The sequence below is a fragment of the Oncorhynchus keta genome, chromosome 21, assembly GCF_023373465.1.
Source record: "Oncorhynchus keta strain PuntledgeMale-10-30-2019 chromosome 21, Oket_V2, whole genome shotgun sequence".
Taxonomy (NCBI): domain Eukaryota; kingdom Metazoa; phylum Chordata; class Actinopteri; order Salmoniformes; family Salmonidae; genus Oncorhynchus; species Oncorhynchus keta.
In genome coordinates this window covers 37,480,706-37,500,332 of record NC_068441.1, presented here as the reverse complement: position 1 = coordinate 37,500,332, position 19,627 = coordinate 37,480,706, and the positions used below count along the sequence as shown (strand labels likewise).

The 19,627-nt window shown below is 44.9% G+C and overlaps 2 protein-coding genes across 3 annotated transcripts in view; one reads left to right on the top strand and one right to left on the bottom strand.

Annotated features, from left to right (window-relative positions):
• LOC127910360 (uncharacterized) overlaps positions 1 to 19,627 on the top strand; it is a 295,811-nt gene that overhangs the window by 83,347 nt on the left and 192,837 nt on the right. The gene's annotated exons all lie outside the window — the stretch shown is intronic.
• The window catches only part of LOC118399700 (serine/threonine-protein kinase WNK2-like), a 68,057-nt gene that overhangs the window by 2,861 nt on the left and 45,569 nt on the right, over positions 1 to 19,627 (bottom strand). For both annotated transcript variants that reach the window (XM_052473811.1, XM_052473812.1), the window contains 13 exons: positions 15,528 to 15,690; positions 15,212 to 15,328; positions 10,970 to 11,140; positions 10,662 to 10,704; positions 9,293 to 10,162; positions 8,112 to 9,022; positions 7,758 to 7,815; positions 6,944 to 7,017; positions 6,139 to 6,734; positions 5,790 to 6,016; positions 5,216 to 5,434; positions 2,056 to 2,100; positions 1,463 to 1,791 (listed from right to left, as the gene is read on the bottom strand). In XM_052473811.1, the coding sequence (XP_052329771.1) occupies positions 1,463 to 1,791; positions 2,056 to 2,100; positions 5,216 to 5,434; positions 5,790 to 6,016; positions 6,139 to 6,734; positions 6,944 to 7,017; positions 7,758 to 7,815; positions 8,112 to 9,022; positions 9,293 to 10,162; positions 10,662 to 10,704; positions 10,970 to 11,140; positions 15,212 to 15,328; positions 15,528 to 15,690 (3,823 nt within the window). The remainder of the gene's footprint in view (positions 1 to 1,462; positions 1,792 to 2,055; positions 2,101 to 5,215; positions 5,435 to 5,789; positions 6,017 to 6,138; positions 6,735 to 6,943; positions 7,018 to 7,757; positions 7,816 to 8,111; positions 9,023 to 9,292; positions 10,163 to 10,661; positions 10,705 to 10,969; positions 11,141 to 15,211; positions 15,329 to 15,527; positions 15,691 to 19,627) is intronic.

Below are 19,627 nucleotides of genomic sequence, written 5' to 3'. Positions count from 1 at the left end.
AGTTTCTAAAACTGTTTGAATGATGTCTGTGAGTATAACAGAACTCGTATGGCAGGCGAAAACCTGAGAAAAATCCAACCCGGAAGTGGGAAATCTGAGGCTTGTAGTTTTTTAACTCAGCCCCTATTGTAGATACAGTGGGATATTGGTTATGTTGCACTTCCTAAGGCTTCCACTAGATGTCAACAGTCTTTAGAACTTTGTTTGAGGATTCTACTGTGAAGTGGGACCGAATGAGAGAGGGATGAGCCAGGTGTCTGGCAGATTGCCACAGGCTCTGAGGCACGGTCACGAGAGAGTTAGCTCTCGTTCCATTGCTTTTCTACAGACATAGGAATTCTCCGGTTGGAAGATTATTGAAGATTTATGAAAAAACATCCTAAAGATTGATTCTATACTTAGTTTGACAAGTTTCTACCGGCTGTAATGGAACTTTTTGATTTTTTTGTCCACGTTCGGCTGGACCTGAACGCGCATTTAGATTTGTTTTTCCAAATGCCCTAACAAAAGAAGCTATTTGGACATAAATGATGGACATTATCGAAACAAAACAAACATTTATTGTGGAACTGTGATTCCTGGGAGTGCATTTTGATGAAAATCATCAAAGGTAAGTGAATATTTATAATGCTATTTCTGACTAATGTCGACCACCCAATATGGCGGATATCTTTTTGGCTGCTTTGTTGTCTGAATGCTGTACTCAGATTATTGCATGGTTTGTTTTTTCCCTAAAGTTTTTTAAAACTCTGACACAGCGGTTGCATTAAGGAGAAGTATATCTCTAATTCCATGTATAACACTTGTACTTTCATCAACATTTATAATGAGTATTTCTGTAAATAGATGTGGCTCTCTGCACAATCACTGCATGTGCCAATGTAAAATTAGATTTTTTTATATAAATATGCACTTTATCGAACAAAACATCCATGCATTGTGTAACATGAAGTCCTATGAGTGTCATCCGATGAAGATCATCAAAGGTTAGTGATTAATTTTACCTCTATTTGTGCTTTTTGTGACTCCTCTCTTTGGCTGGAAAATGGCTGTGTTTTTCTGTGAGTTGGTGGTGACCTAACATCATCGTTTGTGGTGCTTTCGCTGTAAAGCATTTTTTTAATCAGACACTGTGGCTGGATTAACGAGAATTTTATCTTTAAAATTGTGTAAAATACTTGTGTGCTTGAGGAATTTTAATGATGACATGTTTGTTGTTTTGAATTTGGCGCCCTGCACTTTCACTGGCTGTTGGAGAGGTGGGACGCTACCGTCCCAAATATCCCAGAGAGGTTAAATCATTTCATAATTTGATAGAAAACAAACACAATTTCAACCCAGGCCTAAACTATACACACGCTACCCCCACAAACACAAAACATACGTTACATTTAGCTACACCACCACTAAATAATGGATAATACATAAACTCACATACATACCGTATCGAACAACTACTCACATCTGGAGCGCTGAACAGTCTGCCTCTTGTTCTGGGCCCCCCGGGGTCCTCGTTCCAAAGTGGTTGCCCTCTGAGGTTGAGGGAGCTGGTCCGTGGGCGCCGGGCGACACCCAGGGCCTCCATGGTCCAATCATCCACTATCCTGTGAAGGGAGTCTGTGAAGGACTCTGTGTAGGAGCCCATGTAGGTGCCGGTGTAGGTGCCTGTCTTGTTGTTGCTGTTGTTGGCCTGGGCTTGGGCCAGCCCTGCTACTGTCTGGTGGGGAGGAGTAGAGCTGGCTGTCTGTTGTTGGGGTGGCTGGGGGGATGCACCTGGGCCTGCTCCAGTCCCTGGGAGATGGACATACTGTTCACATCCTGCCTCAAGTTCAAACTAGCTCTGTTGCTAAAGCATGTTAATTTAACTAAATGTAGCTACCATGAACACTAGATGGCCAATCCTGTTTATAAAATGCATTCTATCTACTAAAATGTGCTTATGAGAGCAACTTTGGGGAAGGAAAACAGGGTATAGGAGTAGCTACAATAAATACATAATACACATAGATTGGGGTTTTCTAAATGGCTAATGTCTTTGCTGCAAGTTACACTTACCCCTTCCACGATCTTTTCCAAGGCAGAGTCGTTTCAGAGTTGACCCTAGGGGACAAACAGAGTTAGGAATCCATGCAGCATGAAGACAAAAACACGCAGTGTATGTCTACAAACATACAGACACGCTGCTGCACAGAGCTGCTCAATGGCCATACGCAACATTATCACATATACAGTACATAACACTGTGGGAAAGCATGGTTCAGTCAACTATCTGAATACTGATGGAGAAGACCAATCATGCTGTCACTCCAGAAGTCAGCTACAGAACTGTAAGAGGTCTGAGAGAGAAAACGAGAGCGAAAGAGAGAGAGAGATTCTAACCAACTGGGCACAACATAACAGTGGCTGTGTGTAGCCATGCAGACGGGGTCCACTACGTAGGACTGCAGGGGCAGAGACTGGCATACATTGAGAGGATCTGTGCTGAGCAGACAGGCAGGAGAGGAGGGTAAGAGTAAGCTGAGCACACAGTGCTGCTGCAGTGCATCACTATACTGTACATGCACTACTCATCAGCCAAGCACAACAGACAGAGAGAAACATTTAACTAGACTAAATAACTTTTTTGCCCGCTTTGAGGACAATACAGTGCCACTGACACGGCCCGCAACCAAAACCTGCGGACTCTCCTTTACTGCAGCCGACGTGAGTAAAACATTTAAACGTGTTAACCCTCGCAAGGCTGCAGGCCCAGACGGCATCCCCAGCCGGGTCCTCAGAGCATGCGCAGACCAGCTGGCTGGTGTGTTTACGGACATTTTCAATCAATCCTTATACCAGTCTGCTGTTCCCACATGCGGGCCACCATTGTCCCTGTTCCCAAGAAAGCTAAGGTAACTGAGCTAAACGACTATCGCCCCGTAGCACTTACTTCCGTCATCATGAAGTGCTTTGAGAGACTAGTCAAGGACCACATCACCTCCACCCTACCTGACACTCCAATTTGCTTACCGCTCCAATAGATCCACAGACGATGCAATCTCAACCACACTGCAGGGTAGTAAGTTGTAAGTTCCTTGGCGTACACATCACGAACAAACTAAATTGGTCCACCCACACAGACAGCGTCGTGAAGAAGGCGCAGCAGCGCCTCTTCAACCTCAGGAGGCTGAAGAAATTTGGCTTGTCACCAAAAGCACTCACAAACTTCTACAGATGCACAATCGAGAGCATCCTGGCGGGCTGTATCACCGCCTGGTACGGCAACTGCTCCGCCCACAAACGTAGGGCTCTCCAGAGGGTAGTGAGGTCTGCACAATGCATCACCGGGGGCAAACTACCTGCCCTCCAAGACACCTACACCACCCGATGTCACAGGAAGGCCATAAAGATCATCAAGGACAACAACCACCTGAGCCACTGCCTGTTCACCCCTCTATCATCCAGAAGGCGAGGTCAGTACAGGTGCATCAAAGCTGGGACCGAGAGACTGAAAAACAGCTTCTATCTCAAGGCCATCAGACTGTTAAACAGCCACCACTAACATTGAGTGGCTGTGGCCAACACACTGACTCAACTCCAGCCACTTTAATCATTTGAATTGATGGAAATGTATGTAAAATATATCACTAGCCACCATCAACAATGCTACTTAATATAATATTTACATACCCTACATTACTCATCAAATATGTATATGTATATACTGTACTCTATATCATCTACTGCATCTTTATGTAATACATGTATCACTAGCCACTTTAAACTATGCCACTTTGTTTACATACTCATCTCATATGTACATACTGTACTCGATACCATCTACTGCATCTTGCCTATGCCGTTCTGTACCATCACTCATTCATATATCTTTATGTACATATTCTTTATCGCTTTACACTTGTGTGTATAAGGTAGTAGTTTAGGAATTGTTAGGTTAGATTACTCGTTGGTTATTACTGCATTGTCGGAACTAGAAGCACAAGCATTTCGCTACACTCGCATTAACATCTGCTAACCATGTGTATGTGACAAATAAAATTGATTTGATTTGATTTGAACTAGCTCAGAGAGACACCGAGGAGAAGGTGGGAAGGAAGAGAAGAGAAAAGCTAGAGGAAAAGAGATAAACTAGAGGATGAGGAGATGAAGAGATGAGGGATAGGAGTGAGACAGTAAAGAAAAGGAGATGAAGACATGAGGGATAGGAGTGAGACAGTGAAGAGGAGGAGATTAACAGATGAGGGATAGGAGTGAGACAGTGAAGAGGAGGAGATGAACAGATGAGGGATAGGAGTGAGACAGTGAAGAGGAGGAGATGAAGAGATGAGGGATAGGAGTGAGACAGTAAAGAGAAGGAGAACCAATGAAGATAAAAGAAGAGGACATGAGAAGAGGAGAAAAGAGGAGGAGAGGAAGGAGAGCAGTGCAAGAGGAAAAGGAGCAGAGTGAGTGGTGGAGCGAGGGAGGAGAGGAGGAGGAGAGGAAGGAGAGAAGTGCAGGAAGACGAGGAGCAGAGTGAATGGTGGAGCAAGGGAGGAGAGGAGGAGGAGAGGAAGGAGAGAAGTGCAGGAAGACGAGGAGCAGAGTGAGTGGTGGAGTGCTTGGAGGAGAGGAGGAGGAGAGGAGAGGAGGAGATACAAACAGATAGACAGAGACACAGGCCCACTGAGGAATCTAGCGCGTGGTTTGCTATTGGATTTATAGGTCACTCTCTCTGGCTGTGGAGGGTAAGACGGCCAGCCTGTGGAGAGGAGGAGAAGAGGAGGAGAGGAGGAAGAGGAGAGGAGGAGGAGAGGAAACACAAGACACTAGGGTAAGAAGAGCACACAGCTCTGGACAGAACAGAGATGAGTTTGAACAATAACCCATGTCAGAACCATAAAGGTTAAAGGCTGCAGATGCCTGATTAAGGTCGATATGACCGAAACGTTGCACCATCCTACTTCTGTTTTGATCCTCCTCTGTACCTGTGATAAGACTTTACTTTACCTGTGATAAGACTTTATGTTCCATCATTTGCACCTTGTCCCAAAATTCCCAGGTTTTCCCGAAATCCCGGTTGGAATATTTACTCAGGTCGGAATAAGCAGGAAATCTGGATTCCTCCGACCAGGAGTTTTGGAAAACCTGGTAATTTTGAAAGTTACCTGAATTTTGTAACCCTAGTGATAATGTTCTCCATTTGCATAGCTGGGATGTGTAGATTGTAGGTCACCTTGGCCTGGTGAAGCTTGTGGTCCTGTCCTCTCTCCGTGTAGTCCAGCTCCAGCGTAGATGTTGTCTGAAGAGAGGGAACCCTTGAGGGAGCAGGGCTGCTTGGTCTGGACAGGTTCAGAGGTGGAGGTATCCAAGTGACTGGTACCTGAACGGGCTCTTCTGTCCGACTGTACTGGAGCTTTGGCTGGAGACCTGTTCAGACTGACTGTAGTCTCACCTGCACAGACAGACCAACTTAAATATTACACACAGAAACCTGCACAGAGAGACATTATGTGCATCACAAATGGCATCCTATTCCCTATTAACTGGATTACTTTTTATCAGGGCTCATATGGGGCTCTGGTCAAAAGTAGTGCACAAAATAGGGAATATGTTGCCATTTGGACATAGACATAGAGAAATTATTACAACTTAGCCCTGCTACTCCATTCAAATCATGACAGTTACCTTGCCTGACACAAGAGGACCTGTCTGCCTTAAATCATGCAGACAAGCCTGTTTCAGTCCCTTCCAGAAGGATCTTTCAGATCATCTTTCATAAATTACTGGTTTTGGTGCCTTGTACTCACTGGTTTTGCCAGAGTCGCTGGTTTTGGTGGTGACATGCCTAAGCTGTTGTACCAGAGGACTGAGGAGTTTTTCAACCTTCAGTTTGTGCTTGTGCTTGCTCCTCCGCTTGGGGGGAACTGAGTGAGAGAGACCCAGGGGGGGTGAGGTGGCTTTACCCAGCCTGCGGTACAGCAGCTCTATCTCCCCTCTGTGGTGCGCCTGCAGCTCCGAGAGCTCCTTTAAATGTCTGGGTGGAGGAGATGGATAGAGGGGAGAGAAAGGTTTTAGATAAAGGGTAAGTTGACTTACTCAGATTATGCTCTTCTAGACTCAGACACACTCACACACACAAACACACAGCTGACTTACTTCTCCCTGAGTCTGGTCAGCTCTCTCTTCATATCCGAGTCCTCTAACTCAGAGTCATTATCACTGCTCACATAGGCCAAGCCATGCACGCCCTCCTGCCGGCTCAGCGAATCAGAGCTCTGCACACTACTACTACGGCCTGAACGGCGCAGGAAAGCCACCGCTCTCTTCATGAGGTCACTTCCTCTACGCTCCCCTGAGCGACCGTGGCGTGAGGGCGTGGCCGGGGCCAGCTTGGCCGGACTACTCTCCGCCCCCGAGTCCGAGGACAGGAAGCGCGCGTGAGCGTGGACTGTAACATCAACAGACACGGAGGTGGATGTGGAGACGTGCGTCAACGACCCCCGTTTGGCCATGGCGGGGGGTGTATCAAGGTAGAAGTCTGGCGGGGCGGAGTAGCGGCTGTCATAGCTCCTCAGGGTGACATCGTCCTCGGTGCTGACCACTGAGAAACGTCCGATAATGGTGGAGGCGGTCTGGGCACTGCTGCGGTAGTCTAAGAGATGGCCAGCAGGGTGCGCCGGGGAGGCAGCGCTGCTCCAACTCCTCTGCTTCCGCTCTCCTTGCGTCACCACATCAGGAAAGCCTGTGATCATCTAAAGATAATAAAGGTATTATTTAAAGAGCTCTGACACGTTTATACCTACTTTGCAGAAAGGAAACAAACAGGGAATTATAATATCAATCCACAATATCACAAACTCAAATTATAAGACATTAGTCAGGCATTGTAGGTAGATGGAGTCACTAAGAGGTAGTAGTAAATAGTGGCCTTGGGGAAGAAAATTGTAACACAGTAAAGTACCTTAAACTGGCCTCTGGATCCAGAGCCAGAGCAGGAGGTAGAGTGTGGTACGTTTTGTCTCCTAGACATGGGAGCTGCAGACAGAGAGAGAGAGACTGAATGCCCAGGTTCTCTAATGACTACAATAAGAGCTGTTCAATAGGAAAATAACTGAAACCAATCTTGAAATTGATCACTGTCATAGACAGCTGTTTGAGGGATCACAATAATGTTGTATCCTTCATACCACACTATAGAATGTACATACCACACTATAGAATGTACATACCACACTATAGAATGTACATACCACACTATAGAATGTACATACCACACTATAGAATGTACATACCACACTATAGAATGTACATACCACACTATAGAATGTACATACCACACTATAGAATGTACATACCACACTATAGAATGTACATACCACACTATAGAATGTACATACCACACTATAGAATGTACTTACCACACTATATAATGTACATACCACACTATAGAATGTACATACCACACTATAGAATGTACATACCACACTATATAATGTACATTCCACACTATAGAATGTATATACCACACTATAGAATGTACATACCACACTATAGAATGTACATACCACACTATAGAATGTACATACCACAGTATAGAATGTACTTACCACACTATATAATGTACATACCACACTATATAATGTACATACCACAGTATAGAATATACTTACCACACTATATAATGTACATACCACACTATAGAATGTATATACCACACTATAGAATGTACATACCACACTATATAATGTACATACCACACTATAGAATATACATACCACACACCGCAGAATCACTCAACGTGCTCAAACTGTCCATCCTCTCTGGAATCTGAGGCTGAAAGAAGGAGTGGGGAGGGAGGAAGGGATGAGAAAAGAGAGAAGTGAAACAGAGAAAGACAGTTGACAGGGCGAGAATAAAGAGCAGTGGGATAATGGTCAACATTTAAGGATGAATGGTGGACATAGATTACATGTACTTTACATGTAGTCTGGGGTGTGAATGAAGTTACTTTTAAGGACTAAACAAATCTCAGGACAGAAAGTATGGTTGCATCCCAAATGTATTGCACTATTTAGGGAATAATAGGGTGCCATTCTATGATTTATACGGAATAAAGGTTCTGTTTTTACCAGTTGTTCCCCTGTCCGGTAGCGCCCCTCCCCCACAGGTCGGGGAGTGTTGCTTCCTGAACCCAAGGTGGAGCTGTCTGGACCAGGAGGGGATTGGACGTACTCCGTCCCCGAGCCTGGCGTCTCCGCAGCACTGCCTGATGGATACATGGGGGCGTACTCCTGGTACAGCAGGGTCCTCAGCTTCTCGTCCAGAGTCTTGATGGTGCTGTCCACAAAGCCCCCTCGGCCCCCCACCCCTCGCCCCTCCCCATCTGACTCACTGGGCCCCCCTGCCGTGTGCTGGTGGGGGGCAGGGCTCTGGGGCAGTGAGGGGGCCTTTGCTCCACCCATGGAGAAGGGCTGCTGGAGCACCACAGGGGGCTGGGAGCGGTCAGGGCGGGCAACGGAGGGGTAGGAAAGTTGGAGGGACTCTCTGGCTGAGGAGGTAGAGGGGTCCTGGGAGGGCAGAAGGGTGAGAGGAGCTGATTTCCCCTGGGCTCCACCACTCACATCCAGGAACATTGGCATGGCCAGTGGGCAGCAGGGCACCTCCTCCACCATGGAGGCAGCACATGCCATCTCCGCCATCTTCTGGACAGCATGGATGGGGGAGATGGCACGAAGACGCCCTCCCCCCTGGTGCTCCTCTCCAGGCAGGGAGCTACGGAGACCTCCAGAGGGGGCTACTGGCAGAGCCAAGGCTGACTGGGTGTGATGCAGCCTGGGCAGGATAGAGCTGTGGGCCTGGCCCTCTGGAGGATGGCCTGGTTGGACAGATGGGGGGCCAGAGGGAACTGAGACATGGGACATAGCCAGGAGGAGAGGGTCTGTGGAGGACAGGATGGGAGGGCTACAGAGGCCATAGCCCTCGTAGTTGAATCCTCCAATCCCCCCAGACACAGAGTTAGCTATGGAGGAGGACGCTGATACTGCAGGAAGAACCAAAAGAAAACACAATATAAGAGTAACATCCTGTTTGTCTACAAATGTACAACAGGCCCACATCCAAAGACCTTAATTAAACAGATAATATTTCAAACTGAAGCACATATATTGAGGATGTGGTTCATTCATTTAGCACTAGAGGACAACATGGTACCGTTACTCCACCAGGATGACATAGTACCCAAATGGTCACATGGAAACAAAGTCACCTCTGTCTGAAGCAGTCCCTGCAGTGCCACAATTGGCAGACTTACCTGGCACAGCACTTCCATCAGGCTGAGAAGTCCCATCATGTTGAGTAGTTGTAGTCCCATCGTGTTGAGTAGTTGTAGTCCCATCGTGTTGAGTAGTTGTAGTCCCATCATGTTGAGTAGTTGTAGTCCCATCGTGTTGAGTAGTTGTAGTCCCATCGTGTTGAGTAGTTGTAGTCCCATCATGTTGAGTAGTTGTAGTCCCATCGTGTTGAGTAGTTGTAGTCCCATCGTGTTGAGTAGTTGTAGTCCCATCGTGTTGAGTAGTTGTAGTCCCATCATGTTGAGTAGTTGTAGTCCCATCGTGTTGAGTAGTTGTAGTCCCATCATGTTGAGTAGTTGTAGTCCCATCATGTTGAGTAGCTGTAGTCCCATCGTGTTGAGTAGTTGTAGTCCCATCATGTTGAGTAGTTGTAGTCCCATCATGTTGAGTAGTTGTAGTCCCATCATGTTGAGTAGTTGTAGTCCCATCGTGTTGAGTAGTTGTAGTCCCATCATGTTGAGTAGCTGTAGTCCCATCGTGTTGAGTAGTTGTAGTCCCATCATGTTGAGTAGCTGTAGTCCCATCGTGTTGAGTAGCTGTAGTCCCATCGTGTTGAGTAGTTGTAGTCCCATCATGTTGAGTAGCTGTAGTCCCATCGTGTTGAGTAGTTGTAGTCCCATCATGTTGAGTAGTTGTAGTCCCATCGTGTTGAGTAGTTGTAGTCCCATCATGTTGAGTAGTTGTAGTCCCATCATGTTGAGTAGCTGTAGTCCCATCGTGTTGAATAGTTGTAGTCCCATCGTGTTGAGTAGTTGCAGTCCCATCCTGGTTGGAGGTGGGAGTCTCCTCCACTGGGCAGATGATGAACCATCGCTTCCCTGTGTGGAGCACTGAGAGAGAAGAGAGAAGAGGAGAGAAGAGTGAGAGATAGAATGAAAGTGAGAGATAGAGAGAGAGAAAGCAATAGAGAGAAAAGGAGAGAGAGAGAGAGAGAGAGAGAGAGAGAGAGAGAGAGAAAGCAATAGAGAGAAAAGGAAAGAGAGAGAGAGAGAGAGAGAGAGAGAGAGAGAGAGAGAGAGCAATAGAGAGAAAAGGAAAGAGAGAGAGAGAGAGAGAGAGAGAGAGAGAGCAATAGAGAGAAAAGGAAAGAGAGAGACAGAGACAGAGACAGAGAGAGAGAGAGAGAGAGAGAGAGAGAGAGAGAGAGAGAGAGAGAGAGAGAGAGAGGAAAGTCATCAGCTATGGCAGCCAAAACATCACTAAGTCCTCAGTACAAGCTCCTTTCAAAACCTTCCTCCACAGACATCCCAATCACAAACAGAATAGATAGAGGATAAAGGAGAGGGAGACAAAAGAAGAGAGAGAAAGACTGAGAGAATGGAGTATTACCATTCTGCTGATAAACAGGCTGGGGTGCTCCAGGCTGCTGACTCTTTAGAGAGATAGACAGACAGAAAACAGACATTTGAGTGTGTGTGTGTGTGTGTGTGTGTGTGTGTGTGTGTGTGTGTGTGTGTGTGTGTGTGTGTGTGTGTGTGTGTGTGTGTGTGTGTGTGTGTGTGTGTGTGTGTGTGTGTGTGTGTGTGTGTGTGTGTGTGAGAGAGAGTACGTGTGTGTGTGGTTTCTTTTAATGAACGTTCATGGGAGTAGCCTAGTCTCTGTGTGTTAGTGGGTTGTGTTTGGGATGTCCCCGTCACCTCTCCCCCCGGCCCCCAAGAGGTGTGTCCCAGTTGGGGACTGCCCCCCAAAGCGGAGTCCGTCTCTCCCTCCATGTCCTCGCTCAGCATGTCCTCAGCCTTGTCCACGATGTCCTTCAACTGGTCAATGAACATCGCCTTCTCTATGGGTAGGATGAAGAAATTCTCTGCCTACACACACACACACAAAAACACACACACACAAACGTGCACACACACACACACACACACAAAAACACACACAGAGACATGGACACCACACAGACACACAGAAGATGTAACCACATGTAAATAATTATGAAGATATAACACTTCAGGAACAATCGTAACATAAAGTAATTATACAATATCAGCAATATACAATATCAGGAAAAGTCCAATGACAAAAGGAAATACTATAGATAGAGAATGACCCAACAGTACAGGCTACATTAATTTCCCACATCTTCTGCTGTAGTGCATTGAGCTTGGTGAGAGGAGGAACCGAAGGTCCATAGTCCTTTGCTCTAGCTTGGTGACAGAGGAGGAACCGAAGGTCCATAGTCCTTTGCTCTAGCTTGGTGACAGAGGAGGAACCGAAGGTCCATAGTCCTTTGCTCTAGCTTGGTGACAGAGGAGGAACCGAAGGTCCATAGTCCTTTGAGCGTTTGCTCTAGCTTGGTGACAGAGGAGGAACCGAAGGTCCATAGTCCTTTGCTCTAGCTTGGTGACAGAGGAGGAACCGAAGGTCCATAGTCCTTTGAGCGTTTGCTCTAGCTTGGTGACAGAGGAGGAACCGAAGGTCCATAGTCCTTTGCTCTAGCTTGGTGACAGAGGAGGAACCGAAGGTCCATAGTCCTTTGAGCGTTTGCTCTAGCTTGGTGACAGAGGAGGAACCGAAGGTCCATAGTCCTTTGCTCTAGCTTGGTGACAGAGGAGGAACCGAAGGTCCATAGTTATTTGAGCGTTTGCTCTAGCTTGGTGACAGAGGAGGAACCGAAGGTCCATAGTTATTTGAGCGTTTGCTCTAGCTTGGTGACAGAGGAGGAACCGAAGGTCCATAGTTATTTGAGCGTTTGCTCTAGCTTGGTGACAGAGGAGGAACCGAAGGTCCATAGTTATTTGAGCGTTTGCTCTAGCTTGGTGACAGAGGAGGAACCGAAGGTCCATAGTTATTTGAGCGTTTGCTCTAGCTTGGTGACAGAGGAGGGAGGAACTTGGTGACAGAGGAGGAACCGAAGGTCCATAGTTATTTGAGCGTTTGCTCTAGCTTGGTGACAGAGGAGGAACCGAAGGTCCATAGTTATTTGAGCGTTTGCTCTAGCTTGGTGACAGAGGAGGAACCGAAGGTCCATAGTTATTTGAGCGTTTGCTCTAACTTGCCTGGAGTGGCAGACAATCTGCTTTGCAGTTTTGAGCATATTCTAACTGGTCCATTAATCCTTAAGAGTGTATTTATGCACCATTGCCTTAAATCCCAATCAAAATCCATCTGTTTTTAGAAGTATGAATCTGTTATTCAATGCGTTTCATCAAATATGTTCTTCTATTTTTATACCTACAGGGGTCATAAAATTCCAAATCAAGTAGCAAAATGATCCATGGTACATATAGGGAAAAAACTTCAAAACCTTATTCCTTGTGATTTATATTTTGACTGTCTTTTTTATGAATGTGTTATTCAATGCAATACCAGTAAAGGCTAAATTCAATATTTTATTTAAAATAATATATACATACAGTTGAAGTCAGAAGTTTACATACACTCAATTTGGAGTCATTAAAACTTGTTTTTCAACCACTCCACAAATTTCTTGCTAACAAACTACAGTTTTGGCAAGTCGGTAAGGACGTTAAGGATGACACAAGTAATTTTTCCAACAATTGTTTACAGACAAATTATTTCACGTATAATTGATGGCATCACAATTCCAATTCAGGTACACTAAGACGACTGTGCCCAAAAGCTTGGAAAATTCCAGAAAATGATGTCATGGCTTAAGAAGCTTCTGAGGAGGCTTGCAACCCGAAGAACACCATCTCAACCGTGAAGCATAGAGGTGGCAGCACTGACCTAAAACAGGGATTTTTTACTAGGATTAAATGTCAGGAATTGTGAAAAACTGAGTTTAAATTTATGAGAGCATCAGCTGTTCCGGACAACTGTGTGATCACGCTTTCCGTAGCCGACGTGAGTAAGACCAGGTCAACATACACAAGGCTGATTACCAGGACATGTGCTCCGGCCATGTGGTGACCAACTGGCAGGTGTCTTCACTGACATTTTCAACATGTCCCTGATTGAGTCTGTAATACCTCCATGTTTCTAGCAGACCACCATAGTCCCTGTGCCCAAGAACACAAAGGCAACCAGCCTAAATTACTACAGACCCGTAGCACTCACATCCGTAGCCATGAAGTGATTTGAAAGGTTGGGAATGGCTCACATCAACACCATTATCCCAGAAACCCTAGACCCAACATAATTGCATACCGCCCAAACAGATCCACAGATGATGCAATCTCTATTGCACTCCACACTGCCCTTTCCCACCTGGACAAAAGGAACACTCATGTAAAAATGCTATTCATTGACAACAGCTCAGGGTTCAACACCATAGTACCCTCAAAACTCATAACTAAGCAAAGGATCCTGGGACTAAACACCTCCCTCTGCAACTGGATCCTGGACTTCCTGACAGGCTGGCCCCAGGTGGTGAGGGTAGGTAGCAACACATCTGCCACATTGATCCTCAACACTGGAGCTCTACAGGGGTGCGTGCTCAGTCCCCTCCTGTACTCCGTGTTCACCCACGTCTGCATGGCCAGGCATGACTCCAACACCATCATTAAGTTTGCTGACGACACAACAGCGTCAACGATGAGACAACGATGAGACAGCCTATAGGGAGGAGGTCAGAGACCTGGCCGTGTGGTGCCAGAATAACAACCTCTCCCTCAACGTAGTCAAGACTAAGGAGATGATTATGGACTTCAGGAAAAGGAGGACCGAGCACGACCCCATTCTCATCGACGGGGCTGTAGTGGAGCAGGTTGAGAGCTTCAAGTTCCTCGGTATTCACATCAACAACAAACTAGAATGGTCCAAACACACCAAGACAGTCGTGAAGAGGGCACGACAAAGCCTATTCCCCCTTGGGAAACTAAAAAGATTTGGCATGGGTCCTGAGATCCTCAAAAGGTTCTACAGCTGCAACATCGAGAGCACTGGTTGCATAACTGCCTGGTACGGCAATTGCTTGGCCTCTGACCGCAAGGCACTACAGAGGGTAGTGCATACGGCCCAGTACATCACTGGGGCTATGCTGCCTGCCATCCAGGACCTCCACACCAGGCGGTGTCAGAGAAAGGCCATACAAATTGTCAAAGACCCCAGCCATCCCAGTCATAGACTGTTCTCTCTACTACCGCATGACAAGCGGTACCGGAGTGCCAAGTCTAGGACCAAAAGGCTTCTCAACAGTTTTTACCCCTAAGCCATAAGACTCCTGAACAGGTGATCAAATGGCTACCTGGACTATTTGGATTGTGTGCCCCCGGCCCCGGCCCCGGCCCTAACCCCAACCCCCCCAAACCCTCTTTCTACGCTGCTGCTACTCTCTCTTTATCATATGTGCATAGTCACTTTAAATACACATTCATGTACATACTACCTCAATTGGGCTGACCAACCAGTGCTCCCGCACATTGGCTAAACGGGCTATCTGCATTGTGTCCTGCCACCCACCACCCGCCAACCCCTCTTTAACGCTACTGCTGCTGTCTTTTCATCATATATGAGTAGTCACTTTCACCATATCTACATGTACATACTACCTCAATCAGCCTGACTAACCGGTGTCTGTATGTAGCCTCGCTACTTTTATAGCCTCACTACTGTATATAGCCTGTCTTTTTATGGTTGTTTTATTTCTTTACTTACCTATTGTTCACCTAACACCTTTTTTGCACTGTTGGTTAGAGCCTGTAAGTAAGCATTAGACTGTAAGGTCTACTACTCCTGTTGTATTTGGCACACCTGACAAATAAACTTTGATTTGATTTGGCTAAGGTGTATGTAAACTTCTGACTTCAACTGTATATGTTTTTTGATACCTAAAGCCCTAAAGGGGTCCTACAATTCCAAATCAAATAGCTAAATGATTCATGATATGACCATCTTAAAACAATTCCATATGTTAGCGTAGTTGAACCCAACCCCCATTCGGGATGCAAACAGGTCTTCCAAGGTCATGACCTCACCATGTAAATAGCGATTTCTTCTGGAGCATCTCCGTCCAGGTCAAACTTGAAGGTTACCATTTTGTGGTTGTGGGTCTCCAGCTGGCACTCCACCATCTTATCGCCCGTGTTGCTCACCTGAGGGAAAAGGAGAAATCACTTTTAATGTGCAAGTACGAATATGCATATACTTTGAATATAGCAATATATGAATATATAATATAAATAGTAATTTCTGTTTTAAACTTTATCCTTTGGACTTACTGAATAGCTTATGAATGGCAAAAACCTTGACCACTGGTCAGTTCGGAGAGGTGGGTAGTCAGGACGGACTTACATTGAGCATGCTCAGTTTGGGCTTGTTGGTCTTCTCTTGGCGTGAGCGTGTGCGGGTCGACTTGCGGTGGTGTTTCCGGGACTTCCCGTCTCCCTTCCCGCTGCTGGCCGAGCCATCGTAACCATCACTCATCTCCTTACCCGACGCTACATCTGAGCTGAAGCTAAAGGTAGGGATATGAAGGAGGTAAAGAACACTTTTAACCTCTACAGGATCGGTGTTCCGTCCCCCCACCTCCCCGTGGGACGGTTGAGCTAACATCGGCTAATGTGATTAGCATGAGGTGGTAGGAAACAAAAACAAATCCCAGGACATAGATGGGCAGAAAGCTTACATTCTTGTTATTCTAACTGAACTGTCCAATTTACAGTAACTATTATATTTACAGTAGCTATTACAGTAGCTATTATTATTTGAGGAGAGTGCACAATTACACACTTGAAAATGTATGGATAAACCAATTAGGCACATTTGGGCAGTCTAGATACAAAATTTTGAACATGTATTCAATGGTACATTGGATCAGTCTAAAACGTTGCACATACACTGGTGCCATCTAGTGGCCAAAGTCTAAATTGTGCATGGGCTGGGATAATATATCATGGCCTTTCTCTTGCATTTAAAAGATGATGGTACAAAAAAAATACAAAAAAATACATTTTTTTCTTTGTATTCTCTTTTATCAGATCTAGTGTGTTATATTCTCCTAAATTAATTTCAAATTTCCACAAACTTCAAAGTGTTTCCTTTCAAATGGTATCAAGAATAGGCATATCTTTGCTTCAGGTCCTGAGGTTCAGGAAGTTAGATTTGGGTATGTCATTTTAGGCGATAATTGAAAAAAAGGGTTGGATTCTCTTCTTCTTGTTCCTCTCTCTCTCTCTCACCTCTCTCTCTCCTCCCTGTCTATCTCTCTCCATCACTCTCTTTCTGCTTTTGGCAGAGAGAAAGAACACCCAAAGAACACTTTAAAGACTCTTTCCTCTGTCTATTTGTCTCTCTCTTTCTGCTTGTGGCACAGAGATAGAGAGATCTTACGTGTTGACACTCACTAAGACAGCACTCTGGTGTAGTCACTGGGTTGGAAGGTTAACATTTCAGTAAGAAAACATTCACAGTAAAATAGTAAATAATGGCTACATCTGTCAAGAGAAGTAAAACAAGGTTGTCCACCATTGGCATATCTATTTATTATTGCCATCGAAATGTTAGCTGTTAAAATTAGATTAAATAATAATATTAAGGGATTAGAAATCCATGGCTTAAAAACAAGGTGTATGCTGATGGTTCATGTTTTCTTTTAAAACCACAATTAGAATCCCTCCACAGCCTCATAGAAGGTCGATACAGTAGAGCAAAAAAGTATTTAGTCAGCCACCAATTGTGCAAGTTCTCCTACTTAAAAATATGAGAGAGGCCTGTAATTTTCATCATAGGTACACTTCAACTATGACAGACAACATTAGAAAAAAAATCTAGAAAATCACATTGTAGGATTTCTTATTAATTTATTAGCAAATTATGGTGGAAAATAAGCATTTGGTCAATAACAAAAGTTTATCTCAATAATTTGTTATATACCCTTTGTTGGCAATGACAGAGGTCAAACGTTTTCTGTAAGTCTTCACAAGGTTTTCACACACTGTTGCTGGTATTTTGGCCCATTCCTCCATGCAGATCTCCTCCAGAGCAGTGATGTTTTGGGGCTGTTGCTGGGCAACACGGACTTTCAACTCCCTCCAAAGATTTTCTATGGGGTTGAGATCTGGAGACTGGCTAGGCCACTCCAGGACCTTGAAATGCTTCTTACGATGCCACTCCTTCGTTGCCAGGGCGGTGTGTTTGGGATCATTATCATGTTGAAAGACCCAGCCACGTTTCATCTTCAATGCCCTTGCTGATGGAAGGAGGTTTTCACTCAAAATCTCACGATACATGCCCCCATTCATTCTTTCCTTTACACGGATCAGTGCAGAAAAACAGCCCCAAAGCATGATGTTTCCACCCCCATGCTTCACAGTAGGTATGGTGTTCTTTGGATGCAACTCAGCATTCTTTGTCCTCCAAACACGACGAGTTGAGTTTTTACCAAAAAGTTATATTTTGGTTTCATCTGACCATATGACATTCTCCCAATCTTCTTCTGGATCATCCAAATGCTCTCTAGCAAACTTCAGACGGGCCTGGACATGTACTGGTTTAAGCAGGGGGACACGTCTGGCACTGCAGGATTTGAGTCCCTGGCGGCGTAGTGCGTTACTGATGGTAGGCTTTGTTACTTTGGTCCCAGCTCTCTGCAGGTCATTCACTAGGTCCCCCCGTGTGGTTCTGGGATTTTTGCTCACCGTTCTTGTGATCATTTTGACCCCACGGGGTGAGATCTTGCGTGGAGCCCCAGATCGAGGGAGATTATCAGTGGTCTTGTATGTCTTCATTTCCTAATAATTGCTCCCACAGTTGATTTCTTCAAACCAAGCTGCTTACCTATTGCAGATTCAGTCTTCCCAGCCTGGTGCAGGTCTACAATTTTGTTTCTGGTGTCCTTTGACAGCTCTTTGGTCTTGGCCAGAGTGGAGTTTGGAGTGTGACTGTTTGAGGTTGTGGACAGGTGTCTTTTATACTGATAACAAGTTCAAACAGGTGCCATTAATACAGGTAACGAGTGGAGGACAGAGGAGCCTCTTAGAGAAGAAGTTACAGGTTTGTTTGAGCCAGAAATCTTGCTTGTTTGTAGGTGACAAAATACTTATTTTCCACCATAATTTTCAAATAAATTCATTAAAAATCCTACAATGTGATTTTCTGGATTTTCTTTCTCATTTTATCTGTCATAGTTGAAGTGTACCTATGATGAAAATTTACAGGCCTCTCTCATCTTTTTAAGTGGGAGAACTTGCACAATTGGTTGCTGACTAAATACTTTTTTGCCCCACTGTATGTGTATATGTATGAATGTTTATATATACAAATATATATACATACATATATATATATACAGTTGAAGTCGGAAGTTTACATACACTTAGGTGCGAGTCATTAAAACTATTTTTTCAACCACTCCACAAATGTCTTGTTAACAAACTATAGTTTTGGCAAGTCGGTTAGGACATCTACTTTGTACATGACACAATACATTTTTCCAAAAATTGTTTACAGACAGATTATTTAACTTATAGTTCACTGTATCACAATTCCAGTGGGTCAGAAGTTTACATACACTAAGTTGACTGTGCCTTTAAACAGCTTGGAAAATTCCATAAAATGATGATATGGCTTTAGAAGCTTCTGATAGGCTAATTGACATAATTTGAGTCAATTGGAGGTGTACTTGTGGATGTATTTCAAGGCCTACCTTCAAACTCAGTGCCTCTTTGCTTGATATCATGGGAAAATCAAAAGATATCAGTCAAGACCTCAGAAAAATTAATTGTAGACCTCCACAAGTCTGGTTCATCCTTGGGAACAATTTCCAAATGACTGAAGGTACCAGGTTTATCTGTACAAACAATAGTATGCAAGTATAAACACCATGAGACCACGCAGCCGTCATACCGCTCAGGAAGGAGACGCATTCTGTCTCCTAGCGAAATAGGTACAAAAGTATACTAACTATATCCACAGTAAAACGAGTCCTATATCGACATAACCTGAAAGGACGCTCAGCTAGGAAGAAACCACAGCTCCAAAACTGCCATAAAAAAGCGCCAGACTACAGTTTCCAACTGCACATGGGGACAAAGATCGTACTTTTTGTAGAAATGTCCTCTGGTCTGAAGAAACAAAAGTAGAATTGTTTGGCCATAACGACCATCGTTATGTTTGGAGGAAAAAGGGGGAGACTTGCAGGCCGAAGAACACCATCCCAACCGTGAAGCACGATGTTGGCAGCATGATGTTGTGGGAGTGCTTTGCTGCAGGAGGGACTGGTGCAGCTCACAAAATCCATGGCATCATGAGGTAGGAAAATGATGTGGATATAATGAAGCAACATCTCAAGACATCAGTCAGGAAGTTAAAGCTTGGTTGCAAATGGGTCTTCCAAAAGGACAATGACCCCAAGCATACTTCCAAAGGTGTGGCAAAATGGCTTAAGGACAACA